The following is a 26,874-nucleotide window of genomic DNA, read 5'->3' on the forward strand; positions in this document are numbered from 1 at the left end:
TAAAATTCTTATGGTGTTTTCAGGCTAAAACTGTGGTGTTCTTTATTTTAAATATGAATGGTCACTTCATAGGCAAAGTAAAAGGTAAAACTGTCAAGCTTTTTTCTGGTTCCTGGTGCATCCTTAGGAATAGTGCAATAAACTGTTGCTGATGAAACAGCAGAGGATGGAATCATTTGCTTGGTGTTTTGCACATAAACCTCTAGTGTTAGTCACTGCCTATCAGAGACACAGAACACAAGCTGCGGAATTCTTCACTTCAAAACAGCATCCATTTGAGAAAGCAGTTGGCCAGTAGTGATAGGCTTATCTGAATCTTCTGATTGTCGTAGATTTTCATTATCAAGGTGGTTGCCTACCGCTCAATTTCCCTTTGATGCGTACTAAGCTGATTATGCTGTCACTATTTCAGAGGGTAAAGAAAAAAACAAACTTAGGTGAATCACAGTGCTTCAGAGGTTTGGTTGTTCTGACAGTTTCGAAATAGCTGAACTCTCAGGGAGAATTCTGATCCCAAAGCCATTCACAGTTAGAACTATTCTCTCAGACTGTGTCTCTGTGTCTGGTGAATTTAGGTCTGAAACCTTTCCCTTACCTGGACTTCACTGTCTCCTTAACAGCTGAGCTGTCACGGGGAAGTGAAATTGATTATTATTTTTTTTTCTGCCACAGCTGTTGTTTTCTACCTCAGCTGGTTCCCATAATTCCACAGATGGTAAGCATATGTTTATAGGCACATAGAAAAAGAAGCTGTACTGAATTCCTCCCATCTCTAATTCTTATTTTTTCCTTTCATGCAGAAAGTCAAACTCACACAGCCAGGGAATCATATATTTGTAGATTAATATTTCTGTGCATTAAATCTTTGGAAACAGCAGGAAAGCTAATGATATGCTAATGAGCTGACAGTTTTTATTGATTGTAATGGAAGTCGACAAGTGTCTGTCTTGGCTTTTATGCAAGCTGGAATATTTTATTAACTGTCTTCAAGGCAGAAATACATAATTGGCTGCATTTTGAAAACCCTCCTTGTCAGTTTCGCAAGTCTTACTTTTTGTTAGCCTGTTGCCAAAGCTTGGGTCCTTGCCAGTTTATAAACAGACCACATCTTCATCCATATATTTACATGCCTGCCAGGAACTCTTCCCCACTCCCTTTTCCTTTCCCTTTCAAAGCAATTTGTTTCAGTGTTTTAGCCTACAAAAAAGGAAACCATTTTCTTCAGTGTAAACAGAGATCTGCAGGGAAATAAGAGTGTTAAAGAAGAATTAGCATTTGTTTGGCGGCAAAGCTGCTTTCATTTGTATCGGAAAGCTCCAAGTGTTGGAAGGGCTTGCCTAATCTTCCTTATTCCACACAGAAGAGGCTAATAATGGCATAATTTTTCTAACTCTTTTTCTGCATCTCCCTGTATTTTTTAGTGTGAAATGAGAAATGTTCTTGGAACAACGGAAATAATGGGCATTAGTGCCCTAGACCAAAAAACAAAAAAAGCAAACCCATAACATATCACCTGCCTGGTGCAAATTTATTTTTCAGTACCTGGTGAGCTGAGTGCAGGAAGATGAAGAAGGTTGCAACAGGTGGATGTAACAAAGAGGAAGAAAGGTCCATTTTCTCTTTCCATTGTACTAATAGTCAAAGCTCATTAATTTGGGCTCTGCCCCTTAGGGATTTATTTAGAGCCCCAGAGTGGCTGAGATTTAGCACTGTACTAACAACAAGAAATGGGATGGTTTAGCAAGTTAATAGTGTAAATAAGGTTGCAGGGGAGAATGTTAGGCTACCTAAAAGGACCCTAGTTTTCCAGCACTGAAAAACTGTTTCAGCTGACTGTTAGCATCGAATGCAAATAACTCATTATGGACAGTTGAATAGTATCTCTCCATGAAGGCAATTAAGATAGAACCTCATTTAAAAAAAATTTTTTTTTCATCTTGTTTTTCCTTTTTTTTTTTTTTTTAAATTGGAGGATTATTTCTCCACAATGTTGTGTCAGCTCCTGCCATACATCAGGAGCTGACACAATATTGTGGAGCTCTGAGGTGGGTGGCCAGTGGGAGTTTGCTGTGTGACACAGGGAGCTCATTCGGTGCTCTAGAACCTTATTTTGAGAACAGGACTACCTTGTAGCACGATCTTGTGAGTCCACGTAACTAGGAGACTTTCTCAAATGATTTTATTTACACTGTGAACTGTGGTGTTGGAGAAGACTCTTGAGAGTCCCTTGGACTGCAAGGAGATCCAGTCAGTCCATCCTAAAGGAAATCAACCCTGAATATTCATGGGAAGGACTGATGCTGAAGCTCCAATATTTTGGCCACCTGATGTGAAGAACTGACTCATTGGAAAAAACCCTGATGCTGGGGAAGATTGAAGACAGGAGGAGAAGGGGACAACAGAGAATGAGATGGTTGGATGGCATCACCGACTTGATGGACATGAATTTGAGCAAGCTCCAGGAGTTGGTGATGGACAGGGAGGCCTGGCGTGCTGCAGTCCATGGGGTCACAAAGAGATGGGCAAAACTGACCGGCTGCACTGAAGTGAACTGATAGTGGACCAGCACTGGTCTGAAGTTAGCAGACCTGTAGTTGATGGCCCAAGATTAAGGTGTCCTTTTGTTGTTCTTGTTGAGTCACTAAGTCAGGTCCAACTCTTTGCAACCTCAGGACTGCAGCATGCCAGGCTTCCCTGTCCTTCACCATTTCCCGGAGTTTGCTCAAAGTCATGTCCATTGAGTTGGTGATGCCATCTGACAGTATCCTTTAGAAAAGCTAATTAAAATATCAGAGCTTTTAGATTTTTCATAGGTCTAATGACCAGGTGATCAGTCCCTAGATCAGTAGTTTTCATCAGGCATATCAAAATCACCTCAGGGCCATTTAAAAATTTTATAGAAAATTGTACTCCCTCACCCTCCTCTAAAATTCTGGTATGTACCCCTAGTTTAACAACTAGCATTCCATATGATTTTCACAGACTCTTAAGAGCTATAAATTTATAGTTTAATATTGTGCAAGCCAGGCTTCAGCAATACATGAACTGTGAACTTCCAGATGTTCAAGCTGGTTTTAGAAAAGGCAGAGGAACAGAGAGCAAATTGCCAACATCCGCTGGATCATCAAAAAAGCAAGAGAATTCCAGAAAAACATCTATTTCTGCTTTATTGACTATGTCAAAGCCTTGGACTGTGTGGATCATAATAAACTGTGGAAAATTCTGAAACAGATGGGAATACCAGACCACATGATCTGCCTCTTGAGAAACCTATATGCAGGTCAGGAAGCAACAGTTAGAACTGGATATGGAACAACAGACTGGTTCCAAATAGGAAAAGGAGTAAGTCAAGTACGTCAAAAGGTGTATATTGTCACCCTGTTTATTTAACTTATATGCAGAGTACATCATGAGAAACGCTGGACTGGAAGAAACAAAAGCTGGAATCAAGATTGCCGGGAGAAATATCAATAACCTCAGATATGCAGATGACACCACCCTTATGGCAGAAAGTGAAGAGGAACTAAAAAGCCTCTTGATTAAAGTGAAAGAACAGAGTGAAAATATTGGCTTAAAGCTCAACATTCAGAAAATGAAGATCATGGCATCTGGTCCCATCACTTCATGGGAAATAGATGGGGAAACAGTGGAAACAGTGTCAGACTTTGTTTTTTGGGCTCCAAAATCACTGCAGATGTTAACTGCAGCCATGAAATTAAAAGACACTCCTTGGAAGGAAAGTTATGACAAGCCTAGATAGCATATTCAAAAGCAGAGATATTACTTTGCCAACAAAGGTCTGTCTAGTCAAGGCTATGGTTTTTCCTGTGGTCATGTATGGATGTGAGAGTTGGACTGTGAAGAAGGCTAAGCACCGAAGAATTGATGCTTTTGAATTGTGGTGTTGGAGAAGACTCTTGAGAGTCCCTTGGACTGCAAGGAGATCCAACCAGTCCATTCTGAAGGAGATCAGTCCTGGGTGTTCTTTGGAAGGAATGATGCTAAAGCTGAAACTCCAGTACTTTGGCCACCTCATGTGAAGAGTTGACTCATTGGAAAAGACTCTGATCCTGGGAGGGATTGGGGGCAGGAGGAGAAGGGGATGACAGAGGATGAGATGGCTGGATGGCATCACTGACTCAATGGACATGAGTTTGGGTGAACTCCGGGAGTTGGTGATGGACAGGAAGGCCTGGCGTGCTGCAATTCATGGGGTCGCAAAGATTCGGACATGACTGAGCGACTGAACTGAACTGATTGTGTCAGGGAGGAAGAAACTTATTCCTCTTCTCTCCTAGGTTTTTCTAGTGAGTCTAAGAATTAAACTGATGTGAGACCAGTAAGTAGATACTCAAAACAGATTTCAACAACATGTGTACATGGCCGAGATCCAGGAAAACTGAGTAGCTTACCATAAGTGGCTGAAATACCTCACCTTAAATACCATTTTCAGCTAAGACTACCTGGATGTGGTGGTAGAACTTTGGGATTGCAAGGGGGAGGTAGACAATTCATATGGAGATGGAGATGGCAGAGCAAATTTCAGTAGATAAATGTTTGCTGGACCTGCAGAGACAGTGGGTGCAGAGTGCATGCTGATCTTGTCTCTCCACCACACCTGGCTCATATTCCTGGCAGAGAGCTCTGGTAATAGCTCTCTTCTGGGAACAGACCTTCTGTCTTGATTGTTTTAGGTAGTTAGGGTGAAGGTCAAAGTTTCTTTCTGTGTCTTTTGGGCTTTGATTTTTTTCAGGTCTAATCTTACATTCCACATTTGCCACATTTCAAGTGGCAAGTTTTGCTCGCCTACAATTATATACTTCATAGTTTTTAAGCATTTTATATAGGTAAGGTGTTGATTGTGACTACTTTGTGGAATATACTATGATGGGAATTGCAGGGGATGCTGAGGTGAAAGCCTATGTTTTGTCCTTCATGGTGTTTCCAATTTAGTAATTTGGTTGGTTGCCATTCAGTTCCAGATAGTAATATTTTACTCTGTTAGTGTACTGGATGTTGATACTACCTTCACCATTGTGTAAGGAGTAAATATTGCTCTGCTGCTGCTGCTGCTAAGTTGCTTCAGTCGTGTCCGACTCTGTGCAACCCCATAGACGGCAGCCCACCAGGCTCCCCCGTCCCTGGGATTCTCCAGGCAAGAACACTGGAGTGGGTTGCCATTTCCTTCTCCAATGCGTGAAAGTGAAAAGTGAAACTGAAGTCTCAGTCGTGTCCGACTCTTAGCGACCCCATGGACTGCAGCCCACCAGGCTCCTCCATCCATGGGATTTGCCAGGCAAGAGTACTGGAGTGGGGTGCCATTGCCTTCTCCAAAATATTGCTCTAGGAAATCCAAATGATTGACAACAGGGAGCACGTTCAGTAGCTCAGTCTTGTCCGATTCTTTGTGATGCTATGGACTGTAGCCTGCCAGGCTCCTCTGTCCATGGGATTTTCCAGGCAAGAGTACTGGGATGGATTGCCAGTTCCTTTCCCAGGGACAACAGAGCAGTGTTTTTCAAAGTGGGGCTCTTTGACTTTTTGTGAGAATCCTCTGGGACAGCTTTTGAAAATGATGAATCCGGGCCCACCCTGACTCCCCTGAAACAGAATCTGACATTGAGCCAGGAATCTGAATGTTAAATACTCAATGTGATTCTTAAGAAGTTGGCATTTTGAGAAATACTGCCATGGTCAATGGTATGAAATAAAGCATAGTCTTAAAAAATGAGATCAAAGGAGGTCTGCTGGTACAGGCTCAGCCAGAGTTTCTTTTTTCCAGTTAAGTATAGATACATTTGAAGTTAAATGAAGAAAAATAATAGAATTTCTATCTTTTTATCCCTTATTTCACCTTTTTGGGGGAGAAGTTGCTATGTTTTAAGGTATGCTTTCATCTTTAGAAATCCTCAAAGATGATTTTTCTGAGAGAGATAAGGCCGATCACCTTCTTTTTGTTTGTTGTTTTATGCTTTATACAATTCTGTTTTCTAAAGAAAACTAAGTGCCTAGCAAATGCTTCCTTTATTGACAAATGTCCAGGAAATAAATAAAATCCGCCTGCTATCTGCCATTTCCACATCTTCAGAATCAAACAATTTTGACCCGCAGTTGGTTGATTCCATGCATGCTGAGCCTGTGTATACAGAAATCATACTGTATTATGGCATTTCTGCAAATTTTTGTATCCCTGATGGGTAGGGGGAAAAGGAGGTCCCAGAATTACCTTCCAACTACTGAGGGATGACGCTAGTCCATATGACAGTTCAGTGCAAGACCTTTTGGTTCTTATTATGAGAAGGTCCTGGGATATATACATCGATATGTATTTATAGGTAAATGCATACACTCACTCTTCTTTGGGTTACAGTTGGTATTTGTACAGTATATTCCACCTTTCTTTTTAATCCAGACTGGAATTATAACTATTCAAACAAATTAGCATTCCCATCTTGATTCATTTGGTAAGAAAACATTTTAAGCCAGTATGTGGGCTGACCCTCATGACCTTTTTATTTTTTTTAGAAAAAAATATGAAGTGCCTTGAGGTTTTGTGCTGATGGGGATCAAAGATCTGTCCGTTCTTATTTCCATTTTTGTTCAGGTCAACACCATTGACCTTCATCTAATGATCTGTGTAACACACATGTGTGTGCCTGAGATTACTAGTAGAAAGAGAAATGAGGAGGGATGCAGGAAGAAGAAAGTGTGGGAGAAACAATTAGTAATTTTAAAATGCAAAATCAGTCAGTCATTGAAATAAAAGGGCCAGTTCACTATACAGCAGAAAATAACCCAATATTGTAAAGCAACTATGTGACAAAAAAAAAAAAAAGCCCAAAAGAATACTGCTGTGTATAATATACATTGCTACAGGATAAGCAAAAGGAATATCCTTTCAAATGGATTTTCCATTTCTTTTGGCAAAGATAATACCATGACAAATATATTCTAGGTTTCCAAGGGTCTTTTTCATGGCTAATAAAAATAAGAACGATTTAGGCTTTTCTGACCAGCAGGTAATAGACCCAGCCCTTTCCTAGTATAAGTATTTTCTCTACTTTTGCATCACTGAGGGTGATCAACTGTCCTGATTTGCCTGGGAGTCTCAGTTTTAGCACCCAAATCTCTAAATCCCAGGCAGACCTAGATAGTCACTCTACTTCATCCATGTTTAGCCTATTTAGACAGATATTTTCTAATGTGATATTATATCTCTCTGATGGTCTGTTCTATGATGGAAATCTATAGCTTTGATTTACTCTTGACTGATTTTTTCTTTTATCTTGAAAGTTAGCAAAAGCACACAGATCTAAATTGTGACCATTTCAGTTTGGACAAAGATTTCATTGACCCAGCACTTAAGTGCTGGAAGGTTCTGCAGCTTTTGCATACAGCACTTCTTTTTTTCTAGATCAAGTGACTGAAGCTCAGAGAAGATGGTTGACTTCCTAAGTAAACCCAGTTAGCTACAGATAAACCGCTGACTGACAATCCCATGCTTTTCTCAGATTCCTCATACATGCTTGAAAGGTGCCCTGGCCTCTTAAAGGAGATAATTTGCTTTGAAAAACTGTGCAATACTGTGCCAGGAAGAAGCTGATTGACTTAGATTGTGCTCTATTAATTACTCCCTGGAATTCCCTTGCAAGACATGGCAAATTCATTTTGAAGAACTGTGGCAGGGACCTCCTTCCCATGGTGAGGCTGTCTGCTCTGGTAATCACAGACACTGCATCATCCTCAAAGAGGAAGAGATTAATAAAGGTATCTCGTTTTGAGGAAGAGGCCTTTTGACCCTGTTGTTTCTATTAACATTTCCAATTAATATTTTATCTTGAAATAATAAGCAGAAACAGCATTTACTGATTACCTTTTGCTGTTCAGAGGATAAGCACATAAATGTTAAACTTTACTCCCTCTGAAAGACTTGCCACACTATCATAAGCCTATATTTTATTTATAGATTAAGCTCGGTGTACTGAACCAGCTTCTACATGTTCCATCTGTTCTGTAATATCTCTTCCATCAAACCAGGGAAAAAATACCCTAGAAAGAGAATCTTGAAATTCAACATGAAAAGTCCAAAAGCTATGTCAATATTTTCATTGAGAGATGACAGCCCCAATGACTTTCTTAAATTAGGGCTGTTCTTCTAGATATATTGGAAAATTAAAAGACCTCCTTTCATCCACAGTGAGATGTTGAACAAATCTTAAGACTCACCAGCAAAGACTCATGTTATTCAATTAGCTGAGAGCAAGGTTCTTAGTTTTCCCCAAGTCTAATATTATTTCCTTGATTAAATGAATCAGCAGAGCATTTTAGTCTAATATGTTCCTATTGTCTCTTTCCCCCACCTAAGATAATCCTGGAAATCAGCAATATTTAATGTTTTAAGATGACTAGGGCATTGAGGAGAATTTTTATTGCATCAGTGCCTTTTTAGAGGGACAGCTTAAAAACATTGACTGATGGATCCTTAGTTCTATGATATCATTAGCATAAATCAGTAGTAAGTAATTGTAGCTTTCTCAAGATGAATGGACATTTTGAGATTTCTGGAAGAGCATGAGTTTCAGTAGGTCACTGTGACCAACTCAGCTTCTGAATGAGGTTATCAGTCATGTTAAATAAAAAAAAATCTTCCCTGTAGAGAGCATGTGACAGGGGCCATTTGAATTGATACGTGTAATAGTGATTGCCACCTCTCTCTTCTTTTATCAAGGGGATTATCCAAGATGGGAAAATCATCTTCATGCCAAATGGATATATAACACAGTGTCCAAACCTGAATCGCAGTAAGTAGCAACTTAAAGCATTTCAGAATTATGTAATATAACTTGTTGATAATATGAGAGAAGCTGTCAGGAAGGATATACACAAACTATTTACATTGTTGACTTATGAGGTGATGGGATTAGTGAGAGATCTTATGTATCCTAAATACTTCTGTCTTTGAATTTTTAAAAAGTTTATGTATAATTCATAGAATTAAAATTTGAAGATAAGAAAAGTTAACATGAGCAGTTTTTAGTCTGTAGATTGATACAGAAAGTTATGCTTGGTATAACTATATAAATACATGTATAAAAACTATTTTTAAAATTTCTTGAATTGGATAGTTTACTTTTGCTGCTTCTGTGATAATTCACAATTCTTTAGGCCTGATAAAAATGAGCTTAATTTAAATTTAAAAATGTTTTACAGTTTAAAACATACTGCCTTTCCTTTCCTTTCATTTTTATTAATGAAAGGGAAAGATCTAGATCTGAAATCCTTGTGCATTCACTGCAATTTTGAAGTCAAACTTAACCAGAAAAGTGAAAACCCTTCTACATAACCAAACAACTATGGTTAAAAAAATATATTTTCTTCTGTTAGCACAGTATCAACATTTATTTTATATTTTCTTTATTGAGCTTGCCCAACTTGCAGTGATTTCTTAAGCCTGGTGCAAGGAATAATGGATTTACAAGAGCTTTTGGCCAAGATGACTGCAAAAGTAGGTATCTAAACTTCACTTGTGATGTTTCATTTTTTTGTCCATCCAATCTGGAACTCAGAGTGATTTGCTTTAATGGAAACATTTTTAGCTTTGGCATATGAAATATGTTACCATAAAAATGGTTTACTCTTTCTTGAAATAGGACAACCTATAGTAAACATAACCATTTACATCTTTGATGCTATTCAGCTGTATCAAAATGTTTGCTTGAAAAATGTTTGGAAGAAAGAGGCAATATGTATCACTGTAGCCTCCCTGGGAGTGGAAAAGGAATTTTCCCATTGGCTATTAAACTAGTAACACTGCGAGCTGGTATATGGTCAGAGTCACTGCTGCTTATAAGCTAATGCATTCTGGATGCAAGAATAATTGCCAATAATCAGAAAGGGCAAAATCACCGTTGTTAGGAACAGATTACTGTCACAGGAAGGCATTATATCACATTTCTAATACATGATTCATTTCGAAACTGGTCCTGAGTTCAAATAGTCAAGGAGGCAAGTTTGCTTTTAACAACTTCAGTCTTCTACTTCTGTATCTCTCCATCTTCTCCATATCCACTTAACAAGCATCTTTTGAGGATTTGCTCTTTGCTGGACACTGTATTAGGCAAAGAGGAGGCAATGATGAAGTCATTTCTACCCCCACAGATGTCATATTGAGTGGCAGAGCCAGAAATGTAGACGATTAGGGGCTTTAATAATATATATTCATAAAATTTAGATTGATAATGAAAAGCCCTGAGCCTTGTGAAGAAAGGTGCTGAATAAATAGAAAACATGGCTAGTGCTGTTGTTATGATACCAATCCGTCGTGGACATGAGTTCCAGCCTAGGGCGAAGAAAGAATTAGGTCGGGCCTAAGAGACATTATACTCTGCAAAAGGAAGACTTTTAGTAACAGTGAAAATGATACATTAATCCTATTCCACCTGCAGCTGTGACGGCTCCTGCCATCAGCCATAGTACGAGGGGAAAATTGGTGGGGTAGGTCAGTGTTTGGGAGGTAGGGCTGTATTTTGGACTCAAAGATTGTGCTGCTGAAGACAGTCTTTCTGTTTCAAACTAGGTTTTTTGGCCAAGTCTTTTTTTGTCTGCAAAGGAGAGAAAGAGCGCTTTCGTAAAGAGAGAAACTAAACTGAGAATTGAGAGCTTTTCACATCAGAGTATAGTGGAAATGTGAAACGCAGGCAATTATTTGCTTTCCCAGCTTGTGGCATGTAGAAGCTATTATTTCATATTGTCTGGAGCAGCTTGATCTCAAAACTGTTAATTATATTTTAGCTTGCTACCAAATTTTTGGACCAAGAAACATGCCACTCAGCTTCAGGTGACTGTGGTTCTTCATATCCTGGAGTTGATGGTGCCCTTTTTGTTCTCATTCTTTTTTTTCGCAGAATATCATTTTTGTCTTTTTAGCTGTACATTATCTAGCAGCCGCATTGAGCTCTGTCCTCAAAACATTATTATGTAAAATGGGCATTTGTGAGGCAGAAGATATTTAATTGTGGGTGATTACAAGCAGACAGTGGTTTAATCCACCTTCTAAACACCCCCGGTCCTGTAGAAGATTTATAAGTCTATTTCTTTCAAACCGTGAATAGAATTTTAATTAGAAAACTGAGTACTTCAATTTTCTCTGCAAAATTTGGAACCCATGATAATCTAGAAGAGGAGCTGGCAAACTTTTCTTGTAAAGGGCTGGTTAGTAAATTTTAGTTTTTGTAGATCAAGAAGCAAAATTGAGAACATGATGTATATTTTTATTTCACTTGAATGAAATTGATCAATGTAACATGAAGATACTCAACATTGCTAATCATCAGGGAAATGCAAACCAAAACCATACAATGAGATACTACCTCACACCTGTCAGATTGGCTGTCTTCAAAAAGAACGCAAGTAGCAGATGTTACTGTTTTCTCCATAGTAAAGGGAAGCTATGTAAATGATTATAATACTTTGTTGAATTGTTTTCATTTACAGTAGAAACTTTGTAAACTATTGGTGGAAGTATAAATTGAGGCAGCCACTGTGAAAGATAGTATGGAGGTTTCTCAAAAAACTAAATGTAGAACTACCTTATGACCCAGCAATTCCGTCCCTGGGTACATATCCAAAGGAAACCAAAATACTGATTCAAAAAGATACATGCACTCCAGTGTTCATCGCAGTTTTATGTAGAATTGACAAGCTATGTAAGCAACCCTGGTGTCCATCAACAGATGAATGGATAAAGAAGATGTGGTACATATACATATTATATTGTAGCTTGTTACCAAATTTTTGGACCAAGAAAGATGCCACTCAGCCTCAGGTGACATGCGCACACACAATGGAATTCTGCTCAGCCATAAAAAAGAGTGACATTGTGCCATTCACAGCAAGGGACTTGGAGGGCATTATATTAAGTGAAATAAATACGCGAAAGGCAAATGCTGTTTGATATCACTTATATGTGGAATCTAAAAAGTACAACAAACTAGTGAATATAACAAAAAAGAAGCAGACTCATAGAGAACAAGGTTGCAGTTTTTAGTGGGGAGGTCTGGAGGAACAATATGGGGATAGTGAATTAAGAGGTAAGAGCTATTGTACAGTATATCATGGTAGCTTATTATACAGCAAGGAGCATATAGTCAATATTGTATAACTTAAAATGGAGTATAAACCTTTAAAAATTGTTCATTACTATATTGTACACCTGTAACATATAATATCTTATACATCAACCATACTTCAATTAAAAATTATAATCACTGAAAAATATAAAAATCATTCTCAGCTCACAGGCCATACAAAAATAAGTGGGGCCAGATTTGGTCCAAGGGCTTTAGTTTGTCAACCCCTGATCTGGAATAAGCTGGAAAGATACTAGGTAATATTTATTGAACATTTACTATGTGTTAGTTATAATGCTTAAATTTTTAGATCCCCTCTCTTTAATCCTTACAGCAATCCTGAGTCAGGTTTATTAGCCCACTATCCAGGAGAAGATGGAGTTCCAAGAAGGTTGTGTAAGTTTTCCCAAGAAAAATGAATGACAAAGCTGGAATTCAAGCTTAGATTCTGAAAGTTGAATCATGACTGAGAAAGTTTATGATTGGGGGAGAAAGAATTAGAAAGAGAATCAAAAGATATAAAGGAGGAATGACTGATGGAGAAAGAGAGGAAGATACTGCCAGTAAGAGGATGGCAATAATAGTGAGAAGAAGCATGGGCACGTAAGAGGAGAGAAAAAGAGGAGTGTGTGTTCAGAAGGCATCTGTTGGGAGTGAAACGTGAGCATGGAGCTTGTAGTAGCTTTTGAAGGAGGAAGATCAGGTAAAACAAGGCCTCTGATCTCACCCATCTGGTTATAGCCACTTGTCCTTAGATACATGTGGCAATTTTCTGAGTTCTGGGTTCACATTATGCATGCTTCTGGCAGGCCCACTCAGGGGTAACTTCTATTGTATGATCTCTTTAAGGTTTTACAGATCATGGGGATGACTCAGAATTAGACTGCAAAGCTGGGATCAGCCAGGTGAATTCTCAGCAAAGAATTCCTTAAGATTTCTCAAGGAAGATATTTCTATTTAGCCAGGACCACAGTCTGAACTGGATGGTCTTCCTTCTGTGCCTGTATAAGCCTTGTTTCTTTTTCATTCACTCTGAAGCTGAGGGTACAGCCCTTTCGGGCCCCACCTTGATGTAGGAATTTCCTTTAAGACATCTCCTCTTGGGCAGACCCTGTTATCTGTCTCCCTGGCCTCCTCTGTAGCCGTCAAGGTGGGAGCCCAAAGGCTGCATGTTTTGGCTGACATCATGAAGCTTTGATGCTCACTCGCCTCCCTAGATCCCTGGCCATGAGTTTGTTTTGGCCACTATGGCTTCTTCCTTTTGTATCAGCTCCTGTGATGACTTTTTAAAATCTTTGGTTTGTGTATTTTATCCAGCTTTTTAGTTGGTTCAAGTAGGAAAGACTTTCAGGGTACCTAGTCTGCCATCTTTCTGGAAGCAGTGTGAAAGAGATGGAGTCTGGGGTGATAGGCCAAATCAGAAGACAAGTAGGATTCCTGGGCACAAAGGAAATTCTGGGGCACTAAATTCATCTGTATTTGGATTTTGCCTTTGGTTAAATAAGCCAAGATTTAGCTAATAGGATTAGAGGTTTGGTTTGAGTTGCCCAGCAGCTATGATTAAAATCATAGAGTTTTGCCAAGAGAACACACTGGTCATAGCAAACACCCTCTTCCAGCAACACAAGAGAAGACTCTACACATGGACATCACCAGATGGTCAATACCGAAATCAGATTGATTATATTCTTTGCAGCCAAAGATGGAGAAGCTCTATACAGTAAGCAAAAACAAGACTGGGAGCTGACTGTGGCTCACATCATGAACTCCTTATTGCCAGGTCAGACTTAAATTGAAGAAAGTAGGGAAAACCACTAGACCATTCAGGTATGACCTAAATCAAATCCCTTATGATTATACAGTGAAAGTGAGAAATAGATTTAAGGGACTGGATCTGATAGAGTGCCTGATGAACTATGGATGGAGGTTCATGACATTGTACAGGAGACAGGGAGCAAGACCATCCCCATGGAAAAGAAATGCAAAAAAGCAAAATGACTGTCTGAGGAGGCCTTACAAATAGCTGTGAAAAGAAGAGAAGTAAAAGCAAAGGAGAAAAGGAAAGATATAAGCATCTGAATGCAGAGTTCCAAAGAATAGCAAGGAGAGATAAGAAAGCCTTCCTCAGTGATCAGTGCAAAGAAATAGAGGAAAACAACAGAATGGGAAAGACTAGACATCTCTTCAAGAAGATTAGAGATACCAAGGGAACATTTCATGCAAAAATGGGCTCAATAAAGGACAGAAATGGTATGGACCTAACAGAAGCAGAAGATAGTAAGAAGAGGTGGCAAGAATACACAGAAGAACTGTACAAAAAAGATCTTCACGACCCAGATAACCACGATGGTATGATCACTGACCTAGAGCCCGACATCCTGGAATGTGAAGTCAAGTGGGCCTTAGAAAGCATCACTACGAACAAAGCTAGTGGAGGTGATGGAATTCCAGTTGAGCTCTTTCAAATCCTGAAAGATGAAGCTGTGAAAGTGCTGCACTCAATATGCCAGCAAATTTGGAAAACTCAGCAGTGGCCACAGGACTGGAAAAGGTCAGTTTTCATTCCAGTCCCAAAGAAAGGAAATGCCAAAGAATGCTCAAACTACCACACTATTGCACTCATCTCACACGCTAGTAAAGTACTAGCTCAAAATGCTCAAAATTCTCCAAGCCAGGCTTCAGCAATACATGAACCATGAACTTCCAGATGTTCAAGCTGGTTTTAGAAAGAGAAGAGGAACCAGAGATCAAATTGCCAACATCCACTGGATCGTCTAAAAAGCAAGAGAGTTCCAGAAAAACATCTATTTCTGCTTTACTGACTATGCCAAAGCCTTTGACTGTGTGGATCACAACAAACTGGAAAATTCTGAAAGAGATGTGAATACTAGACCACCTGTCCTGCCTCTTGAGAAACCTATATGCAGGTCAGGAAGCAACAGTTAGAACTGGACATGGAACAACAGACTGGTTCCAAATAGGAAAAGGAGTACGTCAAGGCTGTATATTGTCACCCTGCTTATTTAACTTCTATGCAGAGTACATCATGAGAAACGCTGGGCTGGAAGAAGCACAAGCTGGAATCAAGATTGCCAGGAAAAATATCAATAACCTCAGATATGCAGATGACACCACCCTTATGGCAGAAACTGAAGAGGAACTAAAGAGCTTCTTGATGAAAGTGAAAGAGGAGAGTGAAAAAGTTGGCTTAAAGCTCAACATTCAGAAAATGAAGATCATGGCACCTGGTCCCATCACTTCATGGGAAATAGATGGGGAAACAGTGTCAGACTTTGTTTTTCTGGCCTCCAAAATCACTGCAGATGGTGACTGCAGCCATGAAATTAAAAGACACTTACTCCTTGGAAGGAAGGTTATGACCAACCTAGATAGCATATTCAAAAGCAGAGACATTACTTTGCCAACAAAGGTCTGTCTAGTCAAGGCTATGGTTTTTCCTGTGGTCATGTATGGATGTGAGAGTTGGACTGTGAAGAAAGCTGAGTGCTGAAGAATTGATGCATTGGAACTGTGGTGTTGGAGAAGACTCTTGGGAGTCCCTTGGACTGCAGGGAGATTCAACCAGTCCATCTTAAAGGAGATCAGTCCTGGGTGTTCATTGGAAGAAGTGATGCTAAAGCTGAAATTCCAATACTTTGGTCACCTCACCCTAAGAATTGATTCATTGGAAAAGACCCTGATGCTGGGAATGATTGGGGGCAGGAAGAGAAGAGGACAACAGAGGATGAGATGGCTGGATGGCATCACTGACTCGATGGACATGAGTCTGAGTGAACTCCGGGAGTTGGTGATGGACAGGGAGGCCTGGCGTGCTGCGATTCATGGGGTTGCAAAGAGTCAGACACGACTGAGCAACTGAACTGAACTCATGATTAAAATAGGCATTAGTCATACAGATCTTGGTGAAGATAGAAATGGGCTTTGGAGTGAGATTCATCTGATGTTGAATCTCATTTTTATCACTTCTTCCAATGTTTGCAGCCTGGAATGAGTCACCGATCTCATTTCCAGCTGCAGTTTCCCCATCCATAAAACGATGATGGTTATTCTTCATTTTATGAAGATTGCATGAGAGTTGCTGTCAGAGCCCTGGTCTAGAGCCAGGAGGTGTTGCAAAACAGCAGAAAGTCCTCATACTTGGGTCATAGTGGAAGCCATGGAATCCAAGCAGAGAGTGAGCCCAGCACAGAAGCCAGGCAGGGGTTGGTAGCCAAAATCACTTCAAAGCAAACAGGCGCAGACACCACATAAGCTCAGGGATGCGCCTCGGAGGGCTTGCTGTTTCTTTTCTCTTTTCAAAGTATGGATGATTAAAAATGTGTGAAAGGACAGATCAGGGAAGCAGCTCACATGTAGTTTCAGGTAACAGGAGCCAGGGTCCAGAAGAGGCCTCTTAAAGAATCCCAGTGTGTGTTAGTCGCTCAGTTGTGTCTGACTCTTCGCAACCCCGTGGACTGTAGCCCACCAGGCTCCACTGTCCATGGGATTCTCTAGGCAAGAATTCTGGAGTGGGTTGCCATTGCCTTCTCCAGGGGAAGAATCCCTACAGTCTGGCAAAGCCATACCTTTACAAGGGGGGAAAGGTGCAACAAAGTACCTTCCCTAACACCTCCTCTGACACCTCCCCTAAGTGATCCACTAGAGACCACTAATCCACTAACTTACTCTAGAAATTGTCCCAGGTAGTCTTGACACTGGGAGAACCACACACCTGCTGAGCTAGGTACACAGTGATTGGGTCAGGCTGTGTCCTGATCTTGCCTCCTACTTGTGCTGTAATCCCAGTCTCCCTTCAAGCTCAGGAAGAAAAGATGCTGAAGATGGGTAATTTCTTGATTACTTCTGTCTAAATCTTTGACAAATCTACTTATGGAAATCAAGCAGCACTTGGGGTGGCATTTCAGCTTGTAACATATCTAATTTTGAGATTTTCATTGGTTCCAGGAGCTCAATAGTGATTTTTCAATTATGTTTAAAGGTTTAATACAATAGATCTCTTTTTTTAACCTTTCATATAGCAAATGCCAAATAAATAATATTTCAAAGGAAAGGAAAAAAAGCAATCTATTGCATGACTAATGTACCTAGTTTCATTCATTGACCTCTTACTGTGAAAAAGGCCTCTGCTGCCTGTCTTTGAATGTGTAGAATTAAGAATAAATGATTCGCTCCATGTTTGCTTAGATAAATGCTTGAACAAAGGTAAAACAGAAAGAGATGCAGATTTGGTACCGTATCTATTTTGGATCTGCAGGCATTCCTTGAGAAAATGGCAGGTAGTGTAGAAATAGCTTTTGAAAATGAATTTGTAGAAATTCAGCACGCTAATGCCAGTGACAGAAAATGTAATTCATTTTTTTTTTTTATTCAGAGTTATTTTTTTCTTTTATTGTTGCTTCAGGATTTAGCAGGGGGGAAAAGGAAGGCAAGATTACATATTAAGTGCCTTTGAAAAATTAGCTTTTTGCTTTACTGTGTTCCTTTGTTTTTGAAAGTCTATCTGATGCATTCTTATTATTACAGAGATTAGGGCTTTTCATTGTTTTCAGAGAAGGCTAAGTATATTAAAAATGAAAAAAGCTCAGAAGGGAAACAAAACCGGCCTTCGGAATAGCTTCCATTGTATTAAAACTGAGGCTCTTCCTTGGAATTGAGTTTTGGAGGTGAGCATAGCTCAGCTTCAGTGGGTAGTACTGGAAATTGACAATATTGCCTTTAGGCAAGCTCCTGGATTTTCAGGAAACTGGGATAGATACAGAATTGCCTTTTGGACTTGCCTTGAGAAGTCCTCTTCTCAGAGTGATACAGTCCCTAGAGTTGTTCCAGAGTAAGATGCGCAGTTTCCTCTCATGGATTCCTCATGCAGAACCACTTTTAGGGAAGATTCCCTTCTAGTTATGCTCTTGTTCATTCCAGGGTCATAGACTATCACTGCCTTATGCAGGAACTGCTGAGGCGATAGAAATGCGGTCAAGATAGCATGTGCTGTGTCACCACTCCCTTCTTATTCGTGAAAGTTGCTCAGTTGTGTCCGATTCTTTGTGACCCCATGGACTATACAGTCCCTGGGATTCTCCAGGCCAGAATACTGGAGTGGTTAGCCTTTCCCTCTCCAGGGGATCTTCCCGACCCAGGGATTGAACCCAGATCTCCTGCATTGCAGGCAGATTCTATACCAGCAAAGCCACAAGGGAAGCCCCCCTTCTTCTTATCTCTTACCAATATATGGTTTTGGTCACTTGGTGTCACCAGACTTTTGGAAGTCTATGTTATCTGTGTTTTGTAAAGAATTCCCAAATAACTTAATTATCATCATTTCTGGAAGCTCCATGACTAGGCTGAAGATTTAAATGTGACCTGAATTTTTGGAAGATCCTGTACAGTAGAGGTGTCTTGCTGCTGCTGCTGCTGCTGTCGTGTCAGAGGTGTCCTAGGAAGATAATACTTCAGGCATAGTCAGCTCAGTGTTTTCAGGGTTGATTATACTGCATGTGGTTTGTTTAGGATCCTTTTTCATCTTTGTCCTTCCTCTTGGTACTACCCATGACAGGCAGACAAGGAACAATCTTTCTTGAGAAATTTTAAAAGTGTAGAGGAAGAGGATTGAATAAGTGATAAAAACTACGGTTGGAATTACACATGGATTCTATTTCCAGAGAATAGTGCTGTTATGAGCGAGAGGAGCATGTATGGACAGGACCAGTGAAAATATAGAAAGATGGTAGAAGTTGCCGTCAGCCAGGTTCAACTCTTGCAACTCAAATATCACTCTGAAATAGTCTTAGTTGGGATCAAGAATTGGTTTGATCTCCTGTATGGGGAAAATACTCAAGACAGGGATGTATAACATAAATGATTGAGAAGGAAAAGAAACTGATACATTTTTAGAAAGTGGTATTTTTTCTTGGTGATCTTTGTGTAAGAAGATTGAGGTTACTATGCAGCCGAGTTACACCTAAGTGTAAATAAGGATGTGACAACAGAGTGATCATACCAGATTTCAGGCTTTTTGTACCGTATTTTTGAAGGCAACCTGGAGTCACATACATGGAAAATGGCCGGGAGAGAAGTTTGGAACCATATCATGAGGAGTTATTAGGGGAATCTGGTGGGACCAAATGTGGTTAGGGTCAGGCATGGGGACATTGGACATTGAGGAAACCTCAAATGTTTGTAGAGAGATTAGACTTGCTCAGAACCGGCTACAAGGCAAAACTAGATCTAATAGGAAAAATGGAGAGGAACTACACAGCTCAAGCCAGAAAGACATTTCAGACATCTTGAGCTAGCCAAGAGAAGTAGCCTCCTTTGGAAGGTAATGAATGTTTTATCACAGTTAGGGGTGCAAAGAGAGGCTGGATGATCCCTTGAAAGGATTACTTGTGATGTCATTCAAACATCATAAACCCTTTCAAATCAGAGATGTTTAATGGGAGCAGTTGAGTGACCTAGAAAAAGGAAAAAGGCTATTTTTCAAAATCCTCATCTCACCTGGGGATTTGTTTGCCTCTCTTGACCTTGTCTGAATGCCAAAGTGGATTCCTGGGGCATTCTATGTGGAGAATCCTGAACGGGGGAGAAATCAGATCTGCCTCTGACTCACCCCTTTTCTGGCTTCAGCTCCCCAGCATTTTTCATAAAAGAAGAAGCAGTGATGTCCCAGCTTGTAAACACACTTTGGTTAGTGTGTGAAGAACAGGGACGGGATAGTAGGAGATAAATGTAAGTGCTTCAGAGTTGCTGATTAGATCACATGTAAACACTGAAACCAGTCCTTGAACTCATTCATTACAAGTGGTTTCTTGTGGGCTTGAGCTGAAAGCGTGTGTTGATAAACACCCATGGGGTCCCTGAGATAGTTTAATGTCTCATTTGGTGCTCATTAGACCACGGGAGCCAATATGTCTTCAATTCAGAATGATTCTACCTTGTGTGAAATTAAAGAAAACAAAACAAAAAAAACCCAAAAAACCCTTAAAAACCACAAAAAACAGATCTGGCTGAGAATCAGTGAACTGCTTTGAGCATTTCCCCCCTACCCACTCCTGCGTGGATTTATTTTTTCTTGTTGTGATTAGCTTTGTTAGGACAACACAGTTGAATTACAGAAATTACATGTAGCAACTCTTGCTTGCAGCTGAACTATGCAGAAACAAGACTTAGTCAACTGGAAAACTGTCATTGTGAGAAGACCTGTCAAGTGAGTGGACTGCTCTATAGAGACCAAGACTCCTGGGTCGACGGTGATCACTGCAGGAACTGCACGTGCAAAGTAAGCCTCTTTGTACATAAATAGACTAACAGTTTAAAGAGGGCAGTTCTGCTGATTATTGCGTAACCTGTTTCTTTATAAAGCCGACTTACAGTGTACTACCCTTTTACTAAGTGCCTATTTACTAATAGCAGCAATTGCAAAGGTAAGTTAAAGTGTCCTTATAACTACAAGTACTTGTCAAGGGAAAGCAAACACACTCGAATAACATGATCTAATGTTAAGAATCTGACTGTTTGGAGATCAGAGTCTCAGAGGGGGAAGGAATGCCTTTGGTTTTTAAACTACCTAGTGGGTGCATTTAACTCAGATGACCATTATATCTACTACTGTGGGCAAGAACCCCTTAGAAGAAATGGAGTAGCCATCACAGTCAACAAAAGAGTCCAAAATACAATACTTGGATGCAGTCTCAAAAACGACAGAATGATCTCTCTTCGTTTCCAAGGCAAACCATTCAATATCGCAGTAGTCCAAATCTATGCCCTGACCAGTAATGCTGAAGAAGCTGAAGTTGAATGGTTATCTAAAGACCTACAAGATGTTCTAGAACTAACACCCAAAAAAGATGTCCTTTTCATCATAGAGGACTGGAATGCAAAAGTCGGAAGTCAACAGATACCTGGAGTAACAGGCAAATTTGGCCTTGGAGTACAGAATGAAGCAGGGCAAAGGCTAATAGAATTTTGCCAAGAGAACGCACTGGTCATAGCAAGTACCATCTTCCAACAACACGAGAAGGCTCTACATGTGGGCATCACCAGATGGTCAACACCGAAATCAGCTTGATTATATTCTTTGCAGCCAAAGATGGAGAAGCTCTATACAGTCAGCAAAAACAAGACTGGGAGCTGACTGTGGCTCAGATAATAAACTCCTGATTGCCAAATTCAGGCTTAAATTGGAGAAAGTAGGGAAAACCACTAGACCATTCAGGTATGACCTAAATCAAATCCCTTACAGTTATACAGTGGAAGTGACAAATAGATTCAAGGGATTAGATCTGATAGAGTACCTGAAGAACTATGGATGGAGGTTCGTGACATTGTACAGGGGGCAGTGATCAAGACCATCCCCAAGAAAAAGAAATGCAAAAAAACAAAATGGTTGTCTGAGGAGGCCTTACAATAGCTGCGAAAAGAGAAGTGAAAAGTAAAGGAGAAAAGGAAAGATATACCCATTTGAATGCAGAGTCCCAAAGAATAGCAAGGAGAGATAAGAAAGCCTTCCTCAGTGATCAGTGCAAAGAAATAGAGGAAAACAATAGAATGGGAACAACTCTTCAAGAAAATTAGAGATACCAAGAGAACATTTCATGCAAAGCTGGGCACAATAAAGGACAGAAATGGTATGGACCTAACAGAAGCAGAAGATATTAAAAAGAGGTAGCAAGAATACACAAAAGAACTATACAAAAAAGATCTTCATGACCCAGATAATCATGATTTTATGATCACTAACTTAGAGCAAGACATACTAGAATGCAAAGTCAAGTGGGCCTTAGGAAGCATCAGTACAAACAAAGCTAGTGGAGGTGATGGAATTCCAGTTGAGCTCTTTCAAATCCAGAAAGATGATGCTGTGGAAGTGCTGCCTCAATGTGCCAGCCAATTTGGAAAATTCAGCAGTGGCCACAGGACTGGAAAAGGTCAGTTTTCATTCCAATCCCAAAGAAAGGCAATGCCAAAGAATGTTCAAAGTACTGCACAAATGTACTCATCTCACATGCTAGAAAAGTAATGCTCAAAATTCTCCAAGCCAGGCTTCAGCAATATGTGAACCGTGAACTTCCAGATGTTCACGCTGGTTTTAGAAAAGGCAGAGGAACCAGAGATCAAATTGCCAACATCTGCTGGATCATGGGAAAAGCAAGAGAGTTCCAGAAAAACATCTATTTCTGCTTTGTTGACTATGCCAAAGCCTTTGACTGTGTGGATCACAACAAACTGTGGAAAATTGTTAAAGAGGGGAATACCAGACCACCTGACCTGCCTCTTGAGATATCTGGATGCAGGTCAGAAAGCAAGTTAGAACTGGACGTGGAACAACAGGCTGGTCCCAAATAGGGAAAGGAGTACATCAAGGCTGTATTTTGCCACCCTGCTTATTTAACTTATTTTTAGAGTACATCATGAGAAACGCTGGGCTGGAAGAAGCACAAGCTGAAATCAAGATTGCCGGGAGAAATATCAATAACCTCAGATATGCAGATGACACCACCCTTATGGCAGAAAGTGAAGAACTAAAGAGCCTCTTGATGAAAGTGAAAGAACAGAGTGAAAATGTTGGCTTAAAGCTCAATATTCAGAAAACTAAGAACATGGCATCTGGTCCCATCACTTCATGGCAAATAGATGGGGAAACAGTGTCAGACTTTATTTTTTTGGGCTCCAAAATCACTGCAGATGGTGGCTGCAGCCATGAAATTAAAAGACCCTTACTCCTTGGAAGAAAAGTTATGACCAACCTAGACAGCATATTAAAAAGCAGAGACATTATTTTGCCAACAAAGGTCTGTCTAGTCAAGACTATGGTTTTTCCAGTAGTCATATATGGATGTGAGAGTTGGACTATAAAGAAAGCTGAGCACTGAAGAATTGATGCTTTTGAACTGTGGTGTTGGAGAAGACTTTTGAGAGTCCATTGGACTGCAAGGAGATCCAACCAGTCCAACCTGAAGGAAATAAGTCCTGAATATTCATTGGAAGGAATGATGCTGATGCTTAAACTCCAATACTTTGGCTACCTGATGTGAAAAATTGACTTCTTGGAAAAGACCCTGATGCTGGGAATGCTTGAAGGCAGGAGGAGAAGGGGACGACAGAGGATGAGATGGTTGGATGGCATCACCGACTCAACGGACATGCTTTTGAGTAAACTCCAGGAATTGTTGATAGACAGGGAGGCCTGGCGTGCTGCAGTTCATGGGATCACAAAGAGTCAGACACGACTGAGCAACTGAATTGAACTGAACTGAGTGGCTCACTTGAGTCACAGCTTTTCTCTGCTAGAATACATTTTAAAAGGAAGTGAATTAGTTTCTAGGTGTCTTCATTATATTTTACAAGGTGTCCATTATCTGTTTTAGAGAATTGTAGGACCCCCTGACTCTCAGATTATCTATTATTTGTATCTATTATATGATCTGTTTTGGAGAATTATAGAACCCGCACCTCACCCCACATTAGTATGTAAACCCCGTCAAGCTGAAATTATTTGATAAGTGCCTAATGAATGGCATTGTTTGTCTGCAAAAATACAAAACGACTGTTATTACTTCGACAGTGATTTCAGGGTCTGCAAAAGGTGTTACTTATCTTCTTCTAAAAATAGGCTTTTGTTTTCTGCCTAATCTGTGTAGTCTGATGGGCAGAATGAAGCTGGTGATGTATAGCAGACAAGTAATTGAGGTGGCATGGTTTCATATGGGCTGGAGAAAATTATCTGTAGAGTGGGTTGCTATGCCTTTCTCCAGGAGATCTTCCTGACAAGGATTGAAGCCTCATCTCTTAGGTCTCTTGCTTTGTCAGGAGGGTTCTAGAGCCACCTGGGAAGCCCCAGGAACTTCTTGCACTACTTCTGTTTTCCTGGTGAGGTTTCTGGGATGGAATGTGAGGTTTGTCCTGCTGAGGTCACCTCTGCTCAGATGACTTTTCCTGCCTTTCCTTCCTCAGAGCGGGGCTGTGGAATGCCGAAGGATGTCCTGTCCCCCTCTCAACTGCTCTCCAGACTCCCTCCCCGTGCACATTGCTGGCGAGTGCTGCAAGGTCTGCCGACGTAAGTACTGACTGAGGGTCAGGGTGGCCCTCAGTGCTTTGAGATTGATTTATTCCCTCTTTTTTCAGACCCCCAACTGAGCAACATTGATGAAATATCAATACTAGCAATTGATTACTTGTGATGTGCAGACACTTTATAGAGGCTATTTTTTTTTTTTTCTTAATCCTCACATCAACCTTAGTTACTATTATTTCCATTTTTTTTTTTTTTTTTTTGGTACAGGGAACTGGCATTGACAAGGATTAAGCCAGTTGCCCAGGATCATACAGCTGGGGGTGGGTGGAGTTGATCTGTGAAGTCATGACTCCAAGGCTCCATGTGCTTTGGTCTCCTCATTTTTTTTTCTTAAACATTTATTCATGGCTGTGTTGGGTTCTCGTTCCTGCGTGTGGGCTTTCTCGAATCAGGGTGGCTTCTCTCGTTGTGGGGTACAGGCTCTAGGTGTGTGGTTCTCAGTAGTTGAGGTACACAGGCTCAGTTACTCTGCGGCCTATGGGATCTTCCCAGACCAGGGATTGAACTCCTGTTCCCTGCATTGCACCACCGAGGAAGCCCCGGGTCCATTCATTTTGATCGATCAAGGTAAGGCCCACGCTCTGTGTTTTGGCTATCCGAGATTTTAGTCAGGTTTCCTATTATTAAATGGCATTTCTTAGGAATTTCAAGATTGAACTTCAGTTAAAATATTAAGACAATTTCTTTCAAAGTTGGCTTGTCCAAATTTTGCAATGATTTAAAAATCCTTTTCCCTCTGTATTACAGAGGACACTATTTCAAATGAAATGGTGAAATGAACACTGCAATAAGCATGAAAAGTAAAAGCTGTCATTTGGAATTATTGGTATGGTATGTGTCAGTTACTGTGTTAAGTGGTTTCCTTCTGTTTATTGAGTCCTCACTGGAATATTGGGGGGGGGATTGTTATTATCACTATTTATAGGAAGTTTAGGGAAGATAACTTATCAAGTTTGAAAGGCTAGTAAGTGACAGAGGTGAAATATAAAGCAAATTCTGACTACAGAGCCTTTAGTGTTTTTATCAGACCATAAGCTCTTCACTGAAAAAGGAAAGTTTTAGAAATGTGCCATCTGATGGATAATTTTCAAAATCATTTCTCTGCCAGAAAACACCATCATTACTAGATCTTCAAAACACTAACTTTTTGTCAAGAACAGCATGTCCCCTAATATGACAGTGGGAATGCAGATAGCCAGTCTGGTTGTACCAGCCCAATTTTTTTTATATCCTTTCAAAAGGAACTTTGAAAAGTGTCTTCCTTTTATAGTTGATATGGTACATCCACTACTCTGGAGGGCTTACTCCAAGTTAATCTAAAAGAAACTTTCTTGTTTTTATTCCAAGCACTTTTGGAAGTTATGGATAGATCAAGGGCCCAGATGTTGAGATTATAGTTTGATTCCATGATGGAAAGATAGTTTTTAGAATAATATGTATAGATTATTTTTCTTTTTTTTTGTTTTTTATTGTAATCTTTGTTTATTAAGATAATGTCATTTTTTAATGTATTTTTTTTGCAGCTTTTATTATTTTTTTAATTTTATTTTATTTTTAAACTTTACAATATTGTATTAGTTTTGCCAAATATCGAAATGAATCCGCCACAGGTATACCTGTGTTCCCCATCCTGAACCCTCCTCCCTCCTCCCTCCCTATACCCTCCCTCCCTATACCCTCCCTCCCTATACCCTCCCTCTGGGTCGTCCCAGTGCACCAGCCCCAAGCATCCAGTATCGTGCATCGAACCTGGACTGGCGACTCGTTTCATACATGATATTATACATGTTTCAATGCCATTCTCCCAAATCTCCCCACCCTCTCCCTCTCCCACAGAGTCCATACGACTGATCTATACATCAGTGTCTCTTTTGCTGTCTCGTATACAGGGTTATTGCTACCATCTTTCTAAATTCCACATATATGCATTAGTATACTGTATTGGTGTTTTCTTTCTGGCTTACTTCACTCTGTATAATAGGTTCCAGTTTCATCCATCTCATTAGAACTGATTCAAATGTATTCTTTTTAATGGCTGAGTAATACTCCATTGTGTATATGTACCACAGCTTTCTTATCCATTCATCTGCTGATGGGCATCTAGGTTGCTTCCATGTCCTGGCTATTATAAACAGTGCTGCGATGAACATTGGGGTACACGTGTCTCTTTCCCTTCTGGTTTCCTCAGTGTGTATGCCCAGCAGTGGGATTGCTGGATCATAAGGCAGTTCTATTTCCAGTTTTTTAAGGAATCTCCACACTGTTCTCCATAGTGGCTGTACTAGTTTGCATTCCCACCAACAGTGTAAGAGGGTTCCCTTTTCTCCACACCCTCTCCAGCATTTATTGCTTGTAGACTTTTGGATTGCAGCCATTCTGACTGTCAAGATTATTTTTCTATCTTGATGTATTCTATATAATAGCAGAGGAATAAGTTGAGAAACTTAGGGATTTGTTTAAAAACCATGAGGCATTTTTAATCTATTATCTTGAGCTCCATGGATCTGTAAATGCTGTCTCTTGGCAGATGTTATTTGGACATGGGCATAGGTGAGTCTTCCAGCTGTTCTGTGTCATTGTAAATGTGAAATCACAGAGAAGGGTAAAGATAAAGATGGAAAATTACCCATAATGCCACCACTTGAAAACAAACACTTG

General features: G+C 40.1%; 1 protein-coding gene across 3 annotated transcripts in view; it reads left to right on the plus strand.

Annotated features, from left to right (window-relative positions):
• NELL1 (neural EGFL like 1) overlaps positions 1-26,874 on the plus strand; it is a 1,041,756-nt gene that overhangs the window by 239,894 nt on the left and 774,988 nt on the right. For all 3 annotated transcript variants that reach the window (XM_027532215.1, XM_027532213.1, XM_027532214.1), the window contains exons 6-9: positions 8,729-8,801; positions 9,423-9,505; positions 20,287-20,421; positions 24,096-24,198. In XM_027532215.1, the coding sequence (XP_027388016.1) occupies positions 8,729-8,801; positions 9,423-9,505; positions 20,287-20,421; positions 24,096-24,198 (394 nt within the window). The remainder of the gene's footprint in view (positions 1-8,728; positions 8,802-9,422; positions 9,506-20,286; positions 20,422-24,095; positions 24,199-26,874) is intronic.

The sequence above is a fragment of the Bos indicus x Bos taurus genome, chromosome 29, assembly GCF_003369695.1.
Source record: "Bos indicus x Bos taurus breed Angus x Brahman F1 hybrid chromosome 29, Bos_hybrid_MaternalHap_v2.0, whole genome shotgun sequence".
Taxonomy (NCBI): domain Eukaryota; kingdom Metazoa; phylum Chordata; class Mammalia; order Artiodactyla; family Bovidae; genus Bos; species Bos indicus x Bos taurus.